This window comes from Phascolarctos cinereus, unplaced genomic scaffold, assembly GCF_003287225.1.
Source record: "Phascolarctos cinereus isolate Bilbo 61053 unplaced genomic scaffold, phaCin_HiC Scaffold_5;HRSCAF=322, whole genome shotgun sequence".
In the NCBI taxonomy this organism is placed as follows: Eukaryota; Metazoa; Chordata; class Mammalia; order Diprotodontia; family Phascolarctidae; genus Phascolarctos; species Phascolarctos cinereus.
The window spans coordinates 95,036,160-95,056,959 of record NW_027555958.1 but is presented as its reverse complement, the minus strand read 5'-3'; the positions used below and the strand labels follow the sequence as shown (position 1 = coordinate 95,056,959).

General features: G+C 37.3%; 1 protein-coding gene across 9 annotated transcripts in view; it reads left to right on the top strand.

The window, feature by feature from the left end:
• The window catches only part of ARID1B (AT-rich interaction domain 1B), a 551,542-nt gene that overhangs the window by 422,326 nt on the left and 108,416 nt on the right, over positions 1-20,800 (top strand). For all 9 annotated transcript variants that reach the window (XM_078155060.1, XM_078155061.1, XM_078155059.1 and 6 more), the window contains one exon: positions 3,628-3,871. In XM_078155060.1, the coding sequence (XP_078011186.1) occupies positions 3,628-3,871 (244 nt within the window). The remainder of the gene's footprint in view (positions 1-3,627; positions 3,872-20,800) is intronic.

Sequence of the window (20,800 nt, the reverse complement as noted above, 5' to 3'; positions counted from 1 at the left end):
AGGAAGGATTCGCTGGAGAGGAGAGGAAATATTTGGAAATGAAAGTGATAAAAACAAAATTTTAAAAATATTTTTGAATAAATTGGATGAGGGGAGGGATAAGAGTGCACAGGCACGCACTCTTCCTCCTGGACAAGTATAGTTAGTGCCAGTTATTCATACCCTAAGCCTATCATAGGATTTGTTCCTGGGCATTGTCCTCTAAACTGGTCCTTCTAACAAATGGGGAGACCTGAGAACCAAAAAGCTTTCGTTATTTATTTTAGGTGATACAACTAGTTAGTGTCAAAACCAGGGCTAGAAGGCAGATCAGTTGGCTCCTCATCTAATTATTTTTGTATTGTATAATAACACGTAAACCTCTTACCATGTAAGGGAATTTGTAGAGCCAGGCTATATACAGTTGAATGAATAATGATATTCAAGTTATTTAATTGTCTTGGCCTGGATTTAATGCATTAAACATTTGCTTCCAGTTTCTCCATGGTTTCATTCCCCCTTCCTAACCAGGATGGAAGATACCCTGTCTTCTTACCCTCTATTTATCCCTGACCCTGTTGGAGAGAGAGGGAAATCCTGTTCTTTTCTTACTTGTCTACCCTCCTTTTATCACCAGGACTAGGCTGAGCATTTTCAGCCCCATATGTCCCTGGAAAATAAGTCCCCTGCCTCTCCACGCTCCCTCGTCACCCCATGCATTTTCTTTTGAGCTTCAGGTCAACACTTTCCTTCTAAAAGCTGATTGACTGGCCAGATCAGGGAATGTTCCCATTGATTTTCCCAACAGAAATTTCCTAAGAATCTTACTCCCTCCTTCCCCCTCTCCCCAATTCTAATCATACAGGTATACCTTTCTCAGTTCAGTTTGCCTTGACCAAACTCCCCATCTTGTTACACAGGCTTAGCGTGCTCCAGCTCTCAATCCCTCAGTTTCAATCTCTCTCTCTCTCTCTCTCTCTCTCTCTCTCTCTCTCTTCTCTCTCTCTCTCTCTCTCTCTCTCTCTCTCTCCTTTCCCATAGTTACCTTAAATACTTTTAATAATTTGGTTGATTCTCTTCTGTGTTGTCACTTGACCAGATCTACTATACTATGTCCTGTTCTACATATCTTATTTTAGGGAGGTTATAATATTGCCAAGTTGTAGAATATTGAGTAGGTGGTAACCAGGATTCAAAATCATGACTAATGAGGATTGGTTGAAGGAATTCCACATATTTTAACTTGGTTAAATGCATATAAGAGGCACATGACAGATACCCTCAAATATTTGAAAGTGTGCCCTTTAGGAAAAGGATTCAGTTTGTTCCATTTTGGCTGTAGTAGGAAAACCTAGAACTAAAAGGTAGAAGTTTCAGTGACTATGATAACTTACCTTCCCTCTCCCAGTAAGTCATCCATTCCTAACTCTGGACCACCGGAAGAGGACTAGGTAAAGAAGAATATTGGTAGGATCAGGAGAGAGTTTGGTGGGAAAATAACACTTTAACTAAACCACAAATTGTTGATTGAGGAAAAGTCCTTTGTAAGACTTAAGCAATTATACAAATGTGATTTCTTGGCAAAAGTGCATGTAAAATTTACCTGTTGGTATCAGAATTAAAATACTTTATATTGGCTTGAAGCCACCAAAAATTGCATTTCATTGCATTTGTTAATTTATACACAAACACATGGGGCAGTTAGGTGGCATTGTGGATAGAGTGGCAGCTCTGGAGGCAGGAAGACCACAGTTCAAATCCAGACTCTGTTAGTTACTAGTTGTATGACCCTGGGCAAGTCACTTAACCCCATTTGCCACAGTTCCTTGTCAGTAAAATGAGCTGGAGGAGGAAATGGCAAAGCACCCTAATATCTTTGCCAAAGAAACCCCAAATGGGGTCATGGAGAGTCAGGCACTACTAGAAAGACTCAATAGCAACAACACAAAAAATATGCAAGCACTTTCAGTGAGTGGTTAAGCCAGACGGAATGTTAAAGCTTTGCCATGTTACTAAAGTAAAGATCTTCCTTAAGGAGTGCACTAAGGGATCTTTCAAAACCACAAATAGTCAAGATTTAACTCTCAGCCAAGTGCTTAATAATGTGAATGAAAAATCTCTTGTATATACACCTCATACCATAACAAGACTGGTTTATTTCTCCAGAGCTGTATAGTGTAAGAAATTAATACTGTCAAGTCCATAAATAAAATATAAGTAAAAACTCATTATAAAGAGCTCTTGGGACATCATAGTTGTTTTGTTGTAATGGCTTTTTTTTCTTTCAATGAATGAATTGCTAATAGTTACTTTACTAGTCTTTATGTCCTAGAGACAAAACAGAACTGACACTTAGTCTCTTGGGTAGTTAATTAGCAAGAAAAAGAAGTGCTTTGACCTCATAAGATAGGGAAAATAGATGGTATCTAACTTTTACACACCCTACCTTTTTCCTCTAGATTTATTTTGTTGAGTAGCCTGAGAATTTACGTGGTTTTGATTTAGTTAGCTTTGAAATAGGGACAAGTGAGTTGAAGGATAATTGCTACTTGATGACAAAAACAAAACCATTGATTATTCTGCTTTCCTTTTCCCACCTAAAGTGTAAACAGTTGTTTTGTTCAGATCGATGTTCCATGGACTATATACAAAGCCTTGGGCTTTGTTGTACAGAACCCTTCTTTCTAGTGATATTCATCACAATACCATTTTGACTTTACAAAATTAATTTATCTGTTGATTATTCTTTTTTAACGCAGTGATAGCAGGCAGTGTTGATCTAAGAAAATAAGATGGCCAAAATAGTGCTGTGAATCTGAGCTGAATTGTGGTGATTTTGGCCTCCATTAGAGTGAAGGAAGAGCTTCAGAATACATGGGTTCATTTCATGCATACTCATGCCAAAATATCATCTCTTGCGCAGTTTTAAAATGTTCAGAAGTTCTCACCTTTCCACTCAATCAACCAACAAGCGTTTATCCAGTGACTTCTGTGTGATAGGTGCTTGGGACTCTGGGAATCACTAGCATCTGGGGGAGATGAAGAAAGGTCTTGTGTATAAGGAAGCACTCACTGTGCTTGGAAGGAAAGTAGATGTCCCTAAAAATGGAGGGGAGGAAGGGATTGTGTAACAGGCCAGGGGGACAATCTGTGCACAAAAACAGGAGGTTGAATGTCATGTTCAAAGACCATTAATACACTCTTTAGATGGAACATAGAGCACAGGAAAAGGAATGACATGGAATAAGCCTGGAAAGGTATGGCTAGAGCCCAATTTTGAAAAGCTCAGAAACATTAAAGCTTTATTGAAGTTTTTCATTATTATATATTTGTGTTTATATGTATATTTGCCTTTTCTCTTTTCTTAATTTGAAAATTGGAGGGTGCCATGTCAAAATGATGGCATTCCCAGTCCATAGTTTTTGAGCTCAGCGCTCTCCTTTGTTACATCAGTATTAATAACTCCGTCTACCTAGCCAGTAGGGATGGATGAACATATCTTTAGTTGACAAAGTGTCCATGATTCGGATGACTGCTTTTATAAAATTCTGTAACAGCATGAATTCTGTAGGTGAACTTGGATTGGGCACTGAACAAGCATTGTTTTACTACATTAATACATGTTTTCTCTCTTTTCCCTCTACTCAGGACCTATCTGGCTCCATTGATGACCTGCCCACAGGAACAGAAGCAGCGTTGAGTTCAGCAGTGAGTGCGTCAGGCTCTACTAGCAGCCAAGGGGATCAGAGCAATCCTGCGCAGTCGCCCTTCTCTCCTCATGCTTCCCCCCATCTTTCCAGTATCCCAGGGGGCCCATCACCTTCCCCTGTTGGCTCTCCTGTCGGGAGCAACCAGTCAAGATCGGGCCCAATTTCTCCTGCGAGTATTCCAGGTATTACTGATCTATTGTGATTTAACTTGGATAGTAAAACTAGATCTGGGTCTTAATGACTTAGAACAATTAGACTTAGAACAATGAAATACTTGACAATAATCTATTTTGGGGATCAAATGCCTTGGTGGTGGGACAGAGGAATTGTCACCCAAATGTTATAAATGCCAGTTCCAAAGTATCTCTAATGAGCGTTCAAAGGGACCCCTCTTCCCCCAGTAATTGAGTTAAATGACTTCATTGTTTATTGTTCCCCAGTTTCCATGTTTGTTTGCTCTGCCAAAGCTAAGTAGTCTTCCTTTTTGCCTACAGCACCTTTACAGTGTTTCTTCTGAATCAGAAAACTATATCAGCACATTCCACTAAGCTGTTTTTTGTCAAATAGAATGTTTTATGACTATCTCAGTACGTAATATTGTATTGTTTTCAAAAACCTTAGAAGTTCATGCTTGTAGTAGTATGCTAGTTCATTCATTGCAGCATATTTGAGAACTCTTTACTGATGTGTAGTCCCGCCCATCTTACACTTGTTACTGTCTACGCAGATTCTTAGAAATACAGTTGTTTTACTATTCACCTTATGTACCTAACAACCAATTTTCCTTTATTAGGTACATGGACCAATTTTTTTTTTTATCAGTCAGTCAGCGGGCGTTTGGTAAGCACTTACTCTTTGCCAAGCACTATATTAAGCACTTAGGAGACAAAGAAAGTCAAAAACAAGGTTCCTGCCTTTAAGAAGCTCACATTCTAATGGTTGAGACAACGTGGAAATATATATGCAAGATACATATAGTGTAAATGGAAGCTTCTTTTTGGTGTAATTCATTATAGCAGCTATAAATGAGACGTTTTCTTTGTATGTATTACCTTGGCTAAAGTGATGGATTCGATGGAACATGCTTGCTTCCTCTTCTGAACTTGACTCTGTTTTTGGTTTGTTTTTAAATTTTCTGGTGGATGCTGATGAATAGGTCATAAGTCTCATTCTTTTTAATAATTACATTTCTGTACTGCTTTTCCTACATGATACTATATATCTGAGTAGTGACTACTCTCTAATAATGATGTAGCTGCAAGGATGTTATCTAGGGTAAACTTTCTATGTCCTTGAAGCCTGTGACCAAATTTCACTTTTGCTCCATTGTGCCTATCAAGGTGAGGCTAAGTTTCTTAGGATATTTCTTTTTTATGATTTTATATTCCATAAAGTAAAAGTCTTGAAACACTAAAAGCCAAAATATTATGTGGAGGAGTAACCTAAATGAAACTTTGGTTGGATAGCTGTCTTAGTTGCTTAATTTTAAAAGTCCCATTTTCAGTCTAAACACACACACACACACACACACACACATATGTAGAACCATTTATGTAACATATGTAAATACATACATCTTTTTATAATACATATTTTTACAAAGCCTTTTTAAAAATTCCTTTTATGCTTTTCATTCATTGGTTATTGATTTATGTAACATTAAATTGGGCACCTAGAAAAAAAGTTCTCCAAGAACATCTTTTTGACAAAAATCTGACAAAGAGTTTTACCAGCTAAATACTAGGTAGGAAGATCCTTAGTTAACAAAGTTAATTTTCCTAAAGTCCAAGTGGTTTTCTTAAAGGAGGATAGTTAGTAAACAGCCAGTCCATTAGTAAACAGCAAGTAGGCATCTTTTATTATAGTGACAGAACTGGATGTGGGATCAGGAAACCTGGTATTTATAATTTCTAAATTGGAGGCCCTGTTCTGAAAAGTTTATTTGATAGAAAGTCTCCTATCTTAGTCAATGCCATTTCAAAAATAGTGACAGCATTTCAGTCATCTGTAACTTCCTCAGTGTGAGGATCACATCATTACCAAAAGAGGCTGCAGCCTTCCATGCCATAGCTTTGAAGATGGTCTTTCAGTGTTTCTGTGGCCAGAAATTCCATCACACTGGGCTATAACCTTCTGACAGACCAGTCTCTCCAAAAAGTCACCTGATTTTCCTGGGGTCACTCCCTTACCAGGATGAGGCATCTTGTGGCTGCTTTTAAGAGATTTCACTTCTTTGAATTGTGTTCTTTTGAAATGCAAGGCCATTGCTGATTCTTTATTTCTTTACAACACATGTCGTTCCAAGCTTGACATCTGTGTTGTGGCAGATATAAACTCTGATTTGAAATTTTGTGAATGTTGGGAGTCAGGTAGGAAGTGATTCGTTTCATGTTTTTCAATGAAAAGCATAAAGAGTTTCAAGAACATTCTTGAATTCTTAAATTCTCTATGTTAGTGGGCTCAATGTATAATATTAAATTTTTTTAAAGTATAAAAAAATCCAAAGCATCTTAGATTCTGTGATTGGCAGCTATTAGCAGGTAAACTAAAAGGCTTTTATTGGAAGTTAATGTATACTTTGCGCTTTTGTTTTTTTAATTTCTTTAAATCAAAATTTGCTCTGTGTGCTCTGTCCACCAGAGGTGCAAAAAATATTAAGCATTTTCCATATTGTTTACTTTTCTCCCAACTTGGAAATAAGAGACGAAGATAGGACAGCAATTACATTTCACATAGAAATTGTCTCGGAAAGGATATGACAAAGAAAGTAGGCAAGTTAGGAGAGAAAGCATTATAAATATTGAAAAAAAAAATTTAACTCTTTGCCAGTGCTTGGATATTTGAGATTTGTTTTAACTCACCCCTTTCTCAGTGCTTAAAATCAAGTTGAAGCTGTATAGTAACCACCAACCTGAAACAATTATAGCTATAGAGAAAAATCTCTATTCCAAATATTTTAAGAATATTAATTACATTTGATCAATATTGGTAATATGGAGAAGCAGTGAAGTATTATGGATAGAGTGCCAGTCTTGGAGTCTTTGGAGTCAGTCAAGCTCGGCTTCTGCCCTCTGACTGATAAACTAGTTAACTAGCTAACCTTGGACCAACCACTTATTCTTACAGTGCTCTCCCATGCAACCCTTTCAGAGGCATTGCCAGACTCCATCAGTGGAAGGAGATTCCACCTACATGTGGAGCTCCCTACACTGATAAAATCTCGGGTCCAAATGCCACCACCCATAACTGAAGATATTCTTAGTACCTTCACACTTCCTTTATCTCAGACTAGCCTCATTCCTATTCAGGTTCTATTTCTGTGTAGTTCCTGGTATCTTTTCTCTGTGTCTTTCTCCCTGCTAGTCCCCAGCAAACCTAAATGTTGGAATGTGTGGAAATGAAATCTACCCTCTGAAATTCTTAAATCAATCTGGTAAGGCCAACTTCGAAGTGTTTTTCTTTTCTTCCTCCTACTTTCATATCTTATGTCTTCATTGTTACATGCTAAAACAATAGGGTCATAATTCTTCATGAATAAAATGAAAATTATAATCTAGAGACTTACGGTTATTTAGGCATTTGGTTAGTTTTTCCCCTTTATTCTCTTTCCACTTTCTTTCTTCCTTTCTGTTCCCTGTTCCTAGCACGTATATTTACCCCCGCTTCGATTTTGTTTTTTCTGACCTCACTTCTATCCCATTACCTCCTGCTATATCTTGCTACAGCCTCTCCATGTGACACAGATTGGCTCTTTCAATCATTGTCTCTCCAGCAAGTCATTGTAAAATGAGCAGCTGTTATGTAGCTGATAGCCATGATGAGGAAAAGCCAAAATATTGGAGGGGCTTCTTGCTGGGAAGACTGTTTGAATAAAGGTGTTGCTTTCCCAGGGTTCGTTGGAAAAGAACCATCATTTTCTCTATCTCTGCTCTGGGTAAATAAAATTGACAACTAATGAGAAACATCACAAAGGTGGATAAACCATCTACAATAAAGCATCCCAAATGGCTGATTCTGTTCAGTGCCTGTTTAAACTGTTTCTCCACCCACTGCAAATTTGCCCTCCTATATTGCCTTCTGACAAACATTTCCTGTTTCATGGGAATTGCTACCATGATGCACTTGCATAGCATTGGCACTGGCATATCCCTAACTCAGTGGGGCATTTCCTTCCTGCATTCCTTTTGAAAAGCAGGATGGAGATTTTCTATGGTAAGTAGCCACATGGATCAGCTGCCTTTGTTTGCACATTCCTGGGTTCCAGCATTGTAACCATCTATAGCTGGAGGAGGTAGAGAAATCTGCTTCTGACGTTTAATTTACACATGTATTTAAGAACAGAAATACATGTGCTTCACAGTGCCATGTGGTGGCAAATTCTTGCATTCACTTGTTCCCCCCCCCCAATCTCTTAATCCTCCTCCTTCATATTGGTGAAGTTCCACGTGGGGGTGGAAGCTACAGCTTCCCCCACCCCCCAATTTCTTCTTAGAGTTGTAGTTGAAGAAAATGTGCTTAATTAAATTAAGCCGCCCATGCCTAATGCAGTCATTTCTGCAACTTATGGCTGCCAAACATCGGTTTTTTCTTTGTAAGAAATTAATTTCTTTTCTTCCTTAACTTTCTGCTGCTTCTCCTGCTGCAGCCCAGATCTCATTGATTGTTTTTTGTTAAGGAGCAGAAGCCATGGCTGCCTTTCATTTGGTGTGGGTCTTACCCTGTGCCTCATTCTACCTATCACCCTTGTAGAAGCTGACACAGCACATCAAAATGCGCTGCTGTTGCCAGAAGATTTAGTGGATGTTAATTTCACTTGTCTTGCCTCCTGTGCCAACCGTTCCAGTTTACTAACAAAGCAAAAATGTAAATAAGCCCAACAATTTTTTTTATTTTTATTTTATTGGCCAAAGGCTTTTGTCAGCTTTTTTCTCCTGTGCCATGTAAGCAGCAACAGTGTTTAAATATTAAGAAAGGCGAGGGTACTGTGGGAGATTGCTGATGGGCCGGGCAAGTATTAACCCATCAGTGTCGAATAGAATTTTTTGGTGGTTGTCCCACCATTTTTCTTTTTAAAATCTAAGGGAATTTTAAACTACTCTTGATAATTCATCAGGTATGTTAGAAATAGGAAGTGATGACATTACAGACTTTCCAGTATTTCACTCCCTTGCCTCTTAGGTTTTGGCATTAGCACCAAATCAAATTTCAGATGGAAATAAGCATTTTTTTCCTGCAGCTGGAAGATTCAGTGAGTGACCATTGCTTATTTAAAAAAAAAAAGAGTAGATATTATGTATCACTATTATTAAATGCTTAGTTTGTGTTGTACCTATTCTGCCCATATATGCATTAAATAGAATGATTTGAACCTAGAGACTAATCAGAACCAGCATGTTCCCTGACATCATAGAAAGTGTACTGTTTTATTACTTAATCTCACATGACAAATCTACTTTCTGTACATAATATCTTTATAGTTATACATAAAACACATTCTTTTTCCAGCATGGAAGATAGAAAAAAACTGAGTTTTTAAAAATTTGACTTATTTTCCTCTTGGATTCTTTCTTTTCCCTTTTTTTTTTTCTGGAAAGATCACGGCATTCCTTATGTTCCTTTCTGTGACTTAATGATTAGGAAACAGAACAATTAGACTGTATTAAAGAATTGTGGGAGAGCAGAGAATAAGAACTAAGGATATCATCATGAAAGATGTAGAAGACTCTGAAGGAAAAAGAATATTGGGATCAGCCCTTGCTCTTTCAGGGGCCAATCTAAATGCACTGATCATAGTTGGATTTAGGCAAGTGTCCCCTCTGCCCTCCATCCTGGGATCTATATATGTTATACATAGGATGAAGGATGAAATTCCATCCTTGTACTTCCTGCAGTTTCCAAAACATTTCAACTTCCTTGGCCTTTTCTCAAACTTAAATATTATAGACACCAAAGGTTCTTATCCCCGTTAGACTATGCCCAAGATGGTGCCCCTAGTTACTTTACACTTAGCTTGTCTCTCAAGAGCTTTACTGGCGGATCAATTCCTGGATGGTGAGAGAAACAGAGTCAGCATGCGAGCTGGTCATGATGTTCTTTATCACTCTGAGAAAAATCTTAGATGCCACCAGCATGAACTAAGGAGAGCATTATATACCAAATTGTGAGTATCACTTCTAGTTTAGCCATTTTTCCATTCAAGTACTCAGCACTATTCTTTTTTTAAAAGTAAGAGTTCTCTTTTTTAACAAGTGAGGGTTAAATAGATAACAATGTACACTGCCATAGCTTCAGATACAAACAGGAAGGCAGTCTGGTTATAAAGCTAATTCTCTTGGTTAATTTGACATTCAGACAAGCAGGCACTGGAAAGATGCTTAATGGAAAAGAGAAAAATGAATAGCAGTTAAGAGTCAGTCATAGGCCAAAGTGAACAGGAAGGTTTTTAGGTGATAGGAAATGATAGTTCCTAGTCTAATTTGTCAAGGTTAGTGCTCATAAGATGAAGAATGATTGTTACAAATCAGTTTCTTCTTCTTTTTTTTTTAAAGACATTTCTAGACCTAGATTTTTTAAATGTTTAGGCCCCCATTCTGCCTAAATGGATAAGTCATTTAGTACATGGCTAAAACCTCTTTGTATGAGAAAGATAGAAGGGTTTTAGCTAGTTCATATCTAAATATAACAATAATAGCTGGTATTTATAGCACTTTAATATTAGCAAAGTGCTTTAAAAATATTATGTCACTTGATCTTCACAACACCCATGGAAGGTAGGTGCTATTATTTTCTGCATTTTTCAGGGTGAGGAAACGGAGTTTAAGTGACTTGCCCACGATCGCACAATTAGTTCTTTCTTACTCCCCCCTTTAAAAAAAAGCTCATTAGGCCATGTGCCTTAATGGAGGTTTTTGCCCACAAACAAAGCAAACAATCACATTCTGTTTTTGCCAAACTACTTCTTATGTACCGTGTTTATGTCTGGGAGCCAAACTTTAATAGAGACATTGATGAACTAGCGCATCCAGCAGAAGGCAACTCAGATTTGAGGGAAAGCCAAACTTTGTCAAGAGAAGTGGCTGAAAGATTTGGTGGTGTTTAGAAGGAAACATTATGACTAAGTATATGAAGGGCTTTCCCATGAAGTGAGGGATTAGACCTATTTTGTTTAGTAAAGGAAATCAGAGCTAGGAACAATGAGTAGAAGTAAGAATGAGGTAAACATCTAGTCAAATAAAAGGCAAATTTTCTTAAAGGTGAAGTGAGTTACCCTGAGTTGGCCATATCATTGGGAGTTTTCCACTAGAGACTAAACATCTGTCAACGATTTTATAGGACAGTTTCTGCATAGGGTAAGAAATGGGACAACATCCTTTTAATTCAATTCAACCAACATCTATGCATTGCTTACTATATACAGAGGAATACATTAGTTGTTAGGGCAGTATACTTTCGTGTTGGTTGTTGTTTAGCAGAGGGAGATGATACAAATAGAGATTATGTCCTCCCTCCAAAAAAAAGCACATAAAAGAGGTGTCAGCAGAGTGTTTTGTGAGGTCAGAAGGAAGAAAGAATGCTGTTGATTGAGGGCATCAAGGAAGCCTTCATAATAATAAAATTCATGTTGTGTACAATGTAGTAATATAACTCATGTCTATCTAGCATGACAGAATTTTGAGATTTACAAATCATCTTCTTTAATAGCCCTGAGAAAGGTAGATAATCCAAGATTATCCCCATTTTTTCTTGGAAATGTAAGTGACTTGTCTACGTCACAGATCTAGTAGGTTTCAAACATGGAAGTTGGGATTTGAATGCAGGGTTCCGTATTCAAGCCCAGTACTCATTCCAGTGCACAAGACCGCCCTCACGATGATGGCATTTAAGTTTTTCTGTTTGTTTGTTTTTGCTTTTTGGCACAGCAGTTGAGGTTAAGTGACTTGCCCAGGCTCACGCAGCTAGTAAGTGTCAAGTGTCTGGTCTGAGACTGGATTTGAACTCAGGTCCTCCTGACTCCTGGGACTCTATCCACTACACCACCTAGCTGCCCCAATGATGGCATTTAAGTTAACCTTGAAGGGATGGATAGGATTTCTGCTGGTTGGAATTAGAAGAGAAGCCTATTCCAGGGACAGGGAGTACCATGGGCACAGAGGAAGTAAAGCATGGGCATTCGCCCCATTTGACTCCAGCATGGAGGACTGGGAAAAAAGAAGCACGAGAAGGCTGGACAGATTGGGTGGTATCAGATTCTTGAGAGTCTTAAATGCCACTCAGAAGTTTGAACTTTCCTTACTAGGAAATAAAGAGCTAACTATTGAGCAGAAAAGTAGCATTTGACCTGTCTGTGACGTGAAGTATTCTTTGTGGTTGCAGAGAGTAGAGGCAGAGGAACATTTCTTGGAGGATGGCAGTGGTCCGTGCCAAGAGGAATGAGAACCTGAATTACAGTGGTAGCTATGGTTAAACTGACAAGATCTTGCAGCTGCTTAAAGGTGGGAAGTGAGGGCAAAGGGAAAGTTAAAGATAACAAACAGCGAGATTTTAAATAGGTCAGACGGTGATGGATACAGTTATTTATAGAAATGGTGAAATCAGAAGAAAGAACAGGTTTTTAAGGAAAGACAATCCCTGTGATTTTTGGAAATGTTGAGTCTTAGTTCTAGGATTTTAATTCATTTCTGTCTAATGAAATCCTGGTATGTAAATTTTAGAGAAAATCAGATAATTTGAGAGATGGTTTAAAGATGGCTTTTCGATATATTCATTTTCACTGTAACTTTGGTGGAATCTTAAATGTGATAGCTTTAGATCACAGGACTTAATTTCACTTGAAAGCAAGTATACAATCACTTTACCTGGAAAACTTATTTTAGGGCATCTATCAAAATTTTCCTCATGGTTTCGCCAAGGGTGAAAATCCTGCAACAGCTTGTTGTATGGATGATGCATGCTGGTTATTGGCAAACTGAGCAGAAAACGTAAAACACACACACACACAGAGCACCACCACCAAATGTGGTTGCTCTCTTCCATGGTGTTACACAAAACCGATTTAGCAATTTTGCAAAACAAGGATACTGATAAGACTGTATTTCCCTTCCTGACAAGTAAAACATTGACTTGTATGCTGCACATAAGAGTAATTTTACATCCTTTCCAACTGATGCTTTCCAACAATATGCTTTTTCTTGGGAAGAGTAGAAGAAATGAAAGTTCTTAAATAGATTTGATGGATTAGTAATGAGGTACAGAGCCTTTTACCTTTATTTATTGGTTCTAATTTAGAATCAAGGCATCATTCATTATTACTTATTTTCTTGTTGTTCAGTCATTTTTCAGGCATGTCTGATTTTTCATGACCCCGTTTAGGGTTTTCTTGGCAGACATTGCCTCTAGCTTATTTGACAGATGAGGAAAGTGAGGCAAATAGGGCAAAATGACTTGTCCAGATTCACACAGCTCATAGGTATCTGAGGCTGGATTTGAACTCAGGTCTTCCTGGCTCCAAACCCTGTATCTACACTCTTTCAGTGTTTTGTTTTCCTAAAGATCCTCTTATCTACATAGTTTAAAAATATTGTATGTGCAAATGATAGTCCTTGAGCATTTTTTTCTCCCAAAGCAAACTTTAAGCAGCTGTTACATGCAAGGCCTTGTGTCAGATGCTAGAAATTAATACAAAGACAAAATCAAGCTAGTTCTTCCCACCTTGGAAGTTCTTGAAACAGTACTAGTCCAATTTGGTCAGAATTTAGAATATACTAGCTAACATTTATATAGTGCTTTGTCTCATTTGATTCTCACAACATTCCTGGGAGGCAAGTACTATACACACACATATATATACATATACACACACACACACACACACACACACACACACACACACACACACACACACACACACACACACACATATATATATACATATATATATATATATATATATAAAATGTAATTACATAATAATATCCCCATGGGCATTTTATTATTCTAATTGTACAGATTAAAAAAAAAAACCGAGGCTAAAAGAGAGTCACTTGCCCAAGATTACACAACTAATACGTGTCTGAGGCAGGGTTTTAATTCAGGTCCTCCTGACTCTCAAGTCCCACACTCTAACCGGAATATTGTATAACTAACTCAAAAAAAAAAGGAGTGAAATTGAAATGTCTGGAAAAGTAGATGGGACCTTTGAATGTCCCATTTTCATTTCTCCTACAGATAATAAGGAAACCACTGAAGATTTTTGAGCATGCCATTGGGGCACAGTCAGATCTCTTTAAGTATTAAAGTAATTATGCCAAACTCAAATAGAAACAGATTCAAGGGGCTGTATATTGACTTAGGAAACTACAAAATAACATTAGTTTTGTTGTGTTTTTTTTTAATAAACATTTCCTTATTATATTTTCATTCTTGGGGGTGGGAGGCAGGCAGGAATTTGATGCCTCTGATTTAAAGCACTTTAATCATCATAGCCCTGTGAGGTAGGTAGTGCAGATATCATTAACTCTGTTTGGCATATTAGGAAATTGAGGCCCAATGAAATTGTGATTTGTCCAAGGTGTCAGGGATAAAATGTGTAAGTGCTGGAGCTGAAACTGGCAGCTTATTCTTCTGCTTCTGCTTCTAATTCTCCTTCTCCTCCTCTTTCTTCTTCCTCTTCTTCTTCCTTCTCCTCTGTTTTGTTTTCACTATGACCATTTCCTCCTGCTCTCTATCTCCCCTGTAGAAATGAGTATTTCGATTTTATAAAATTTAAATTTCCAGGTGGTTTTGCTTACACTCATTAATTTCTTCCTGTTCCTACCGTTTATAGATTAAACATAAATCAAACATAGAGATGCTCAATGTCACAAATATATTGTTTTTCTCTTTTTTCAATGCTTGGTAATATTAGCAGTGACTAATGGGTTTATGTGGCATATCTGGCCATCCTTACCCTCTTATCAGTTAATTTTGATGCTGTCCGCAGGAAGTGCAGGACAGCTTTTCGGACACCTTCTTTGGTGTTTATTTTCATTTTTTGAGTTGGTTGGACTGTCACCGCTCTGAGTTTATAGTAAGGTTGAACTGGCAGTATTTCTTGAGTCAGCACAGCATGCTTCCACAGTTTAGTTGCTGTTGGCATGGAACTGATTTGTTGTGTCTCTTCACTGAGAAATCAGAATGCAAATGAAAGTATATTGCAAAAGCTTCAACAAGTTCATCTTAGTCTAGGGAAAATCCACTTATTGGCAGCGTTGTTAGAAATGGAGACGGAACAAAATATAACACCTGGTAACCTGTTATGGTCAGGATGTTCCCACCAACAGGCTGCATTATAGGGTCTTAGTCCAAATGACTCAATTTTCTAAACATAGTGAGTAGTATTTGGGGGGAAAACCAAAGCCTTTTGCAAAGGGAGTTATGTTTATTTCCCTGTCCTCAAATAACTGTGAAGTGAAATTATGATGATGTGTTGATTGATTATAGCTGTTAAGTCTCTTAGTCATCAGTTTCATGCCCTCCTCTCAATTCCCACACTTGCACCTTTGATTTCTCTTCCACAACAGGGTGATGTGGGTTGTCATTGACTAATGAAGAACAGAATTGGTTTCGGCATGAGACAAACGGAATGCTGACACCAATCCCAAAATGCATTAATCTTTAATAATCCACATCTGCATGTTTATAAATGATATAACCAGGGTTTGTTAATGTTCATATTCCCCCTTCCAAACAGAAAGTGACATAGGCGTTTGTACTTGCAAACTACATTAAAGGCACACAGCTGAATGCTCAGAGTGTGACCTTGCTGGGGATACCAAAATTAATGAATCTTTTAAGTTGATTAAAAAATGTAATGTGTTGCAAGGACTCCCAAAGCAGTGATTGGGATTTACTGTTATTGTAGAAGCTAGGTGATTTGCTAAAGAAGGCCAACTCACCCAATTATTCACTTAAACTTCTTTCCTTTCTTGTTTTCTTAATATAAAATTCCCTTGGCTGGCATTGGTCTCCACTCTTTATGTTTTTGTTGGCCTGTTTCTAAGTCATGTTATATGACTTTGTATACGAATTCTTATTCATAATCGTATATGATCTTCCCAATTACAGTTTTCAACCCTTTTAGGTATATTTTAAATCAGTTAAAGGAAACTTTGTATATGACTGAAAAATTTGGATAGAATGTTGCTTTAGTTAAGTTGGCTGTGATATCACAAATTAAATATTCTTGACTTTCTGCCCCCCTCCCATTTTCCCTCTAAACATGTCCCAAAACATTCTTTTTCTCTTGTACGAAAAAGCATATTTTTCATAATTCACCTGCAATATGTAGCTATATTTCTAATCTCCTTGCTAGAAGAGATTTCTCCTTCTACTGGTGCAAGTTTGAATCCCTCCACTCTTTTGTGACTCATTTATTTCATTCCATATGTCCCCCTATATCCAGTAATCTAAAGACCTGCAGGTTCTTGTAAGATGTCTGAGGTATCAGAGTAGCACTTTGACTGTCTGTCCAGTCTCTCTCATTCTTTCTATGTGACCAGCTCACCCACTTTTCCAAGTGAAAGACATCCCTGACTTGGTTTCTTGTTTTTGTTTGTTCTCCGCAAAGAGAAGTTATTTTTTGAAATAGTTTGCAGCCATTTTCACACCCCCCCCCCATATACTTCCCATTTCCCTTTGGGTTGCCTGCAGTTTTAATTTATTTGAGATTGTGGTCTTCCATCACTGCCATCAATAGAGCATCACCAGGAGAGTCCAGAGATATTGTTTTAAATGAAATTCACAAAATCCAAATACATCGAATTTAGACTATCAAACCTGGCTGTCATTCCCAAATTTGGGACTGCTTTTAAGTGAATAAAAACAAAACTCATTTTAGGAATCTGTTATTAAGCCATAGCTCATTCAGGTATGAGTGTTACTCCTGGGTTTCTCACCATGCGTAGTTCTTTACTATGTCTTTGAAACGGAATTAGAGTAGTACCATGAGCTTATCAGAAAGAAAAAATTAACAAGGAAAAACTTACTGAGCTGAAGAGTTGAGTGACTGTGGTTTTACCTTTTTAAGCTATAGCTCACCTGGAGCAATTTGATGAAGGGAGCCCATGAGTCACCAGGTACGTAATCTCTAAATCTCTGAGTTGGAGTTATAATTCAGTCCAAGAGCAGATTCGACCTTACTTCCCCTCCTGCTGAGTAATCTAAAGTTCCTCCATCAAAATCATTTTTCCATCTTATGCTCTGTAATTCTTCATGGCCCTTGTTTGGAGACTCCCAACACAAAAGTATTTAAAGTCCTTCTGCTCTGAGTTGGTGAGTAGAAAGAAAATAACAATTGGCCAATCATTCCCTGCATCTTGCCTGAGTCTTTGGTTTATTAACCAAACTTCAATGATAAAACGCATTGGGATCCTGTCCCATTGACAGGCTTATGTTTTGAAAAGCCTCCTGATCTACAATGGTACACATGAGAAATTTGAAGTAAACAATGAAAAAAAGAAAAGGGAATAGGAAAAGGCTTAGTTTTTTTTTTTAAGGTGCCGCATACTCCCGAATTTCTCATGAATTTATTTTTTGCCATATGTTGTCTTTCATTAATGTAGACATTGTCTAAGTAGTCATATAGATTAGTTATAAGAAATTTAATTTATTAGGTAGTTTAAAACATTCGTATATGATAACTTGGAAAATATATGACTCAACTGCAAAGAAAATGTTTGTCTCAATAATTTTGCAATTTTTAAGTTGAACTAGCAGTTAGCTGGCCTGGTGGATAGAATGCTGGACTTGGAGTGAGGAAGACATGAATTCACATAATTGCCTCTGACACTTACTAGTTGTGTGAGACCCTGGGCAAAACATCTGACCTTGTTCTGCCTCTCATCTATACAATGGGGATTATAAAAGCACCTATCTCACAGGGCCATTGTGAGAATCAAAGGAGATAGCATATATAAAATGCTTCACAACCCTTAAAGTGCTTAAAAAGTTTGGCTGTTGACACTTACTATTACTACTGCCATCACCACCACCACCACCACCACCACCACCACGACTACTACTACTACTACCCTTATAATTACTACTATTATTGCTGCTGCTGCTGCTGCTACTATTACTATTACTATTGCTATTACTACCACTGCTACCACCATCATCATTACGACTACTACTACTATTATTGCTGCTGCAGCTAATATCACTACCACCACTACCAATACTATATTACTACTACCATTTTTTATACTACCATTTATTACTACTACCATGCGTATCTCATGAAAACTGCTTTGCACGAAGTAACCTTTCTCACTCCTCTTTTAGAATATTTACCCACTTGAAACTGTAACTTCTAAAGAGGTCTGTCAACTTACTTGGGAGGTTATCTTCTATATTCTATCTCTCTGATTCTTTAGACCCTCTCTGGTACCTAGAAAAGTATTAAGATAATTCTTCATACTGTCTAGACTTGGATATATCAGGATTGCTCTGATCCTGATCAACCCACATAAGAATGTCCCATATAAATGTTATGGTTAAGGTCAGAAATATGTCTTGTTTAGCTGAATAACCTTAACTTCAGTAGAGGCTACTAACCAAGAATCTACAGGAAACTGTCAAAAGATTTGTTCAGAACATTAGCCAGATAATGTTCATATTAGCAAAACAGCTGAAGTCAGCACAAGCTGAATGAATACTGAATTTGACTTTTTAAGTACATGTTGGACATTAGCCAATCAATGTGTTTCAGATGTAAATTTAGATATATATAGATATAGATATATAGATATACATGTGTATGTTTATATGAACATACACATATGCATACATACTTACACATTTATATTTTATTATTTAGATTAAAAAGAGTTGATAGAGATCATAGTCAAACCCTTTTTTTTTATTGTTGAAGAGATTGAGGCTCAGATACATAATAGCTCAAGGTCACAAAGCTAATAAATACCTAGCAAAGTCAGAATTTAAACCCACTTCTTCCAGCTCCATATCCCTTCTCTATGCCATGCTACTTCATGTCCTATGTATTTGGAAGTAACTTAAAACATATAAGCTACTACTTCTATTAATGAAGCGGTTTCACTATAATTGCATGGTGTCTCCTTGGGAACTTGGTTACTTGAGGGTAGAAACAGCACAGAAGACATCAGGGTGCACTTTAGGACATAGATGCCCTTCTTGATGTACTTCAACTGGATGCCGCATCTGTTGAGATGATCATTGAGTAATGCCAGGGTTACATTTAACTCTGGCCCCGCCAACAGTACCTTTTCATTCTCATATGACTGTGTCATTACAAAAAGATTGTGTGGTTCTTCCCTCAGTAGATGGGGAAGATTCTGGCATGCACTGTACACGCCCCCTCCTCTTCCTTTGCCTCCTCCTCAGGTACCGCTACCACAGACCAACTGATCAAAGTTTTCTCCATAACCAAGCCACTAGTCATTAAAAAGAAATTGGCTTATAAATTATTTTTTTAAAAAAGAATTTCTATGTAGCTGTTGTAGTTAGCAAAAAAGTATTTAGTGAAATGCCATATTGAGTTCCTTTACAAAGCAATTTAAAATGAACAGATATTTGTCTACTGTTTAAGAGTTTGCAGATAGAGAAAAAAATCAAACATAGTCATTCACACAAATTGATATACTATGGAAATTTCAATCAGAATCTTGGAATTCTTTTCTAGTCTTCCAACTCTGGCTTATAATATACTCCTTGCTATCATTTAAACTTTACATAATCACAGACTTTTAGAGTTGAGAGTTTTAGATCCCAAAAAGGACTGTTTTCTTGGTAAAGTAGAACAATTTTGTAAGTCTAAATTAGAATTGTTGAGAGGAAATCTCCAGATTTAAATGTCTACAGTGCATATAATTTAAAGGTTACTTAATTACATAGTATACTTCATTTTATGATTTAAATTATTACTTTCTAAAAATACATTTTTAGTTAAAAAAAATTCAGATATAGACTAGGTGTGTACTTCCATTAAGATTATATATTTACATTTGTGTGCATGAAATAATATCGTAGACCTAATCTCTGAAGTTTTTTTTGGTTTGTCTTGTTTTTTAAGCAATAATTTCTAGTTCTTTTCATATCGTCATTGATTGTCTTCATAGAGTTATACTGTGTTGAGGCACAGACAGAGAATGTATGACAGAAGATGGAGACAAGTGAAACTTTTATTAAAGGGGAAAAAAAAAGGCAGTGACTTGGCTTTGAAAAGGCCTGTCTCTATCAGGCAGTATAGAACAGCGATCAAGTGGGGGGAAAAAAAGGGAGCAGGCAGGCGCCTCATCTAATCTTTCTCCTGGGGGCCCAGGTGGACAAATTGGCAACCCTGTTCACAGCTTTTTTTTCCTCTCCCCTTTGTACCATACGAACTGCTAATCGGATCCATGCTGCTGCAACTGTGGTTAGTTATTAACAGAATAAAAGCAGATTTCTTCAAAAGAACGGGTGGGGGAAATGACTATACAAAATTGCAAGGTTGTTAGAATCTTAAATGCACAGCAGTCGATTTTTCCCCCTATTCTGAATTATACGATGAATACAAGTCTTTCATCTGTCACTGTACCCATTTCTTCACACGGCAGCCAAATATTAAGCTTCTCAAACAAAAAAAGAAAAAAATCTTAGAGCAGAAATATTGGGGGAGAAGAAGAATGGGTAAGAGGGGAGAATAAATTAGGTTTTGTTTTAATTAATTTGTCCTGGTGAGAGAAATATAAACTGCCTGATCTCTTCAGTTCCCACTACCTCGGTCTTTTACTTCAGCTTAAAACAGGGATTAGAAAAGATGTAGCTGGTAGCCACTCATCGTTGAATATCTAGTCTCCTTGAATGTAGTATTGTATTCATGACTTTTCTTCCAGTTTTCAGAATTATATAAACACAGACTTCCTAGCAAGGTGAATAAGAAGTATGTTTCCCAAGGATCGCCCAACCCTTCACTCCTGCTTCCCCACCAACAGAAAAGAAAGAAAAGAAACTTTACCTACATGAAAAATCCCACTGTGATTTTTTTTTCAAAATCCCTAATAATTCTCTTACATTGGTAATTTCAACTTTTTTTACTCTTTAGAAAAGTTACATAT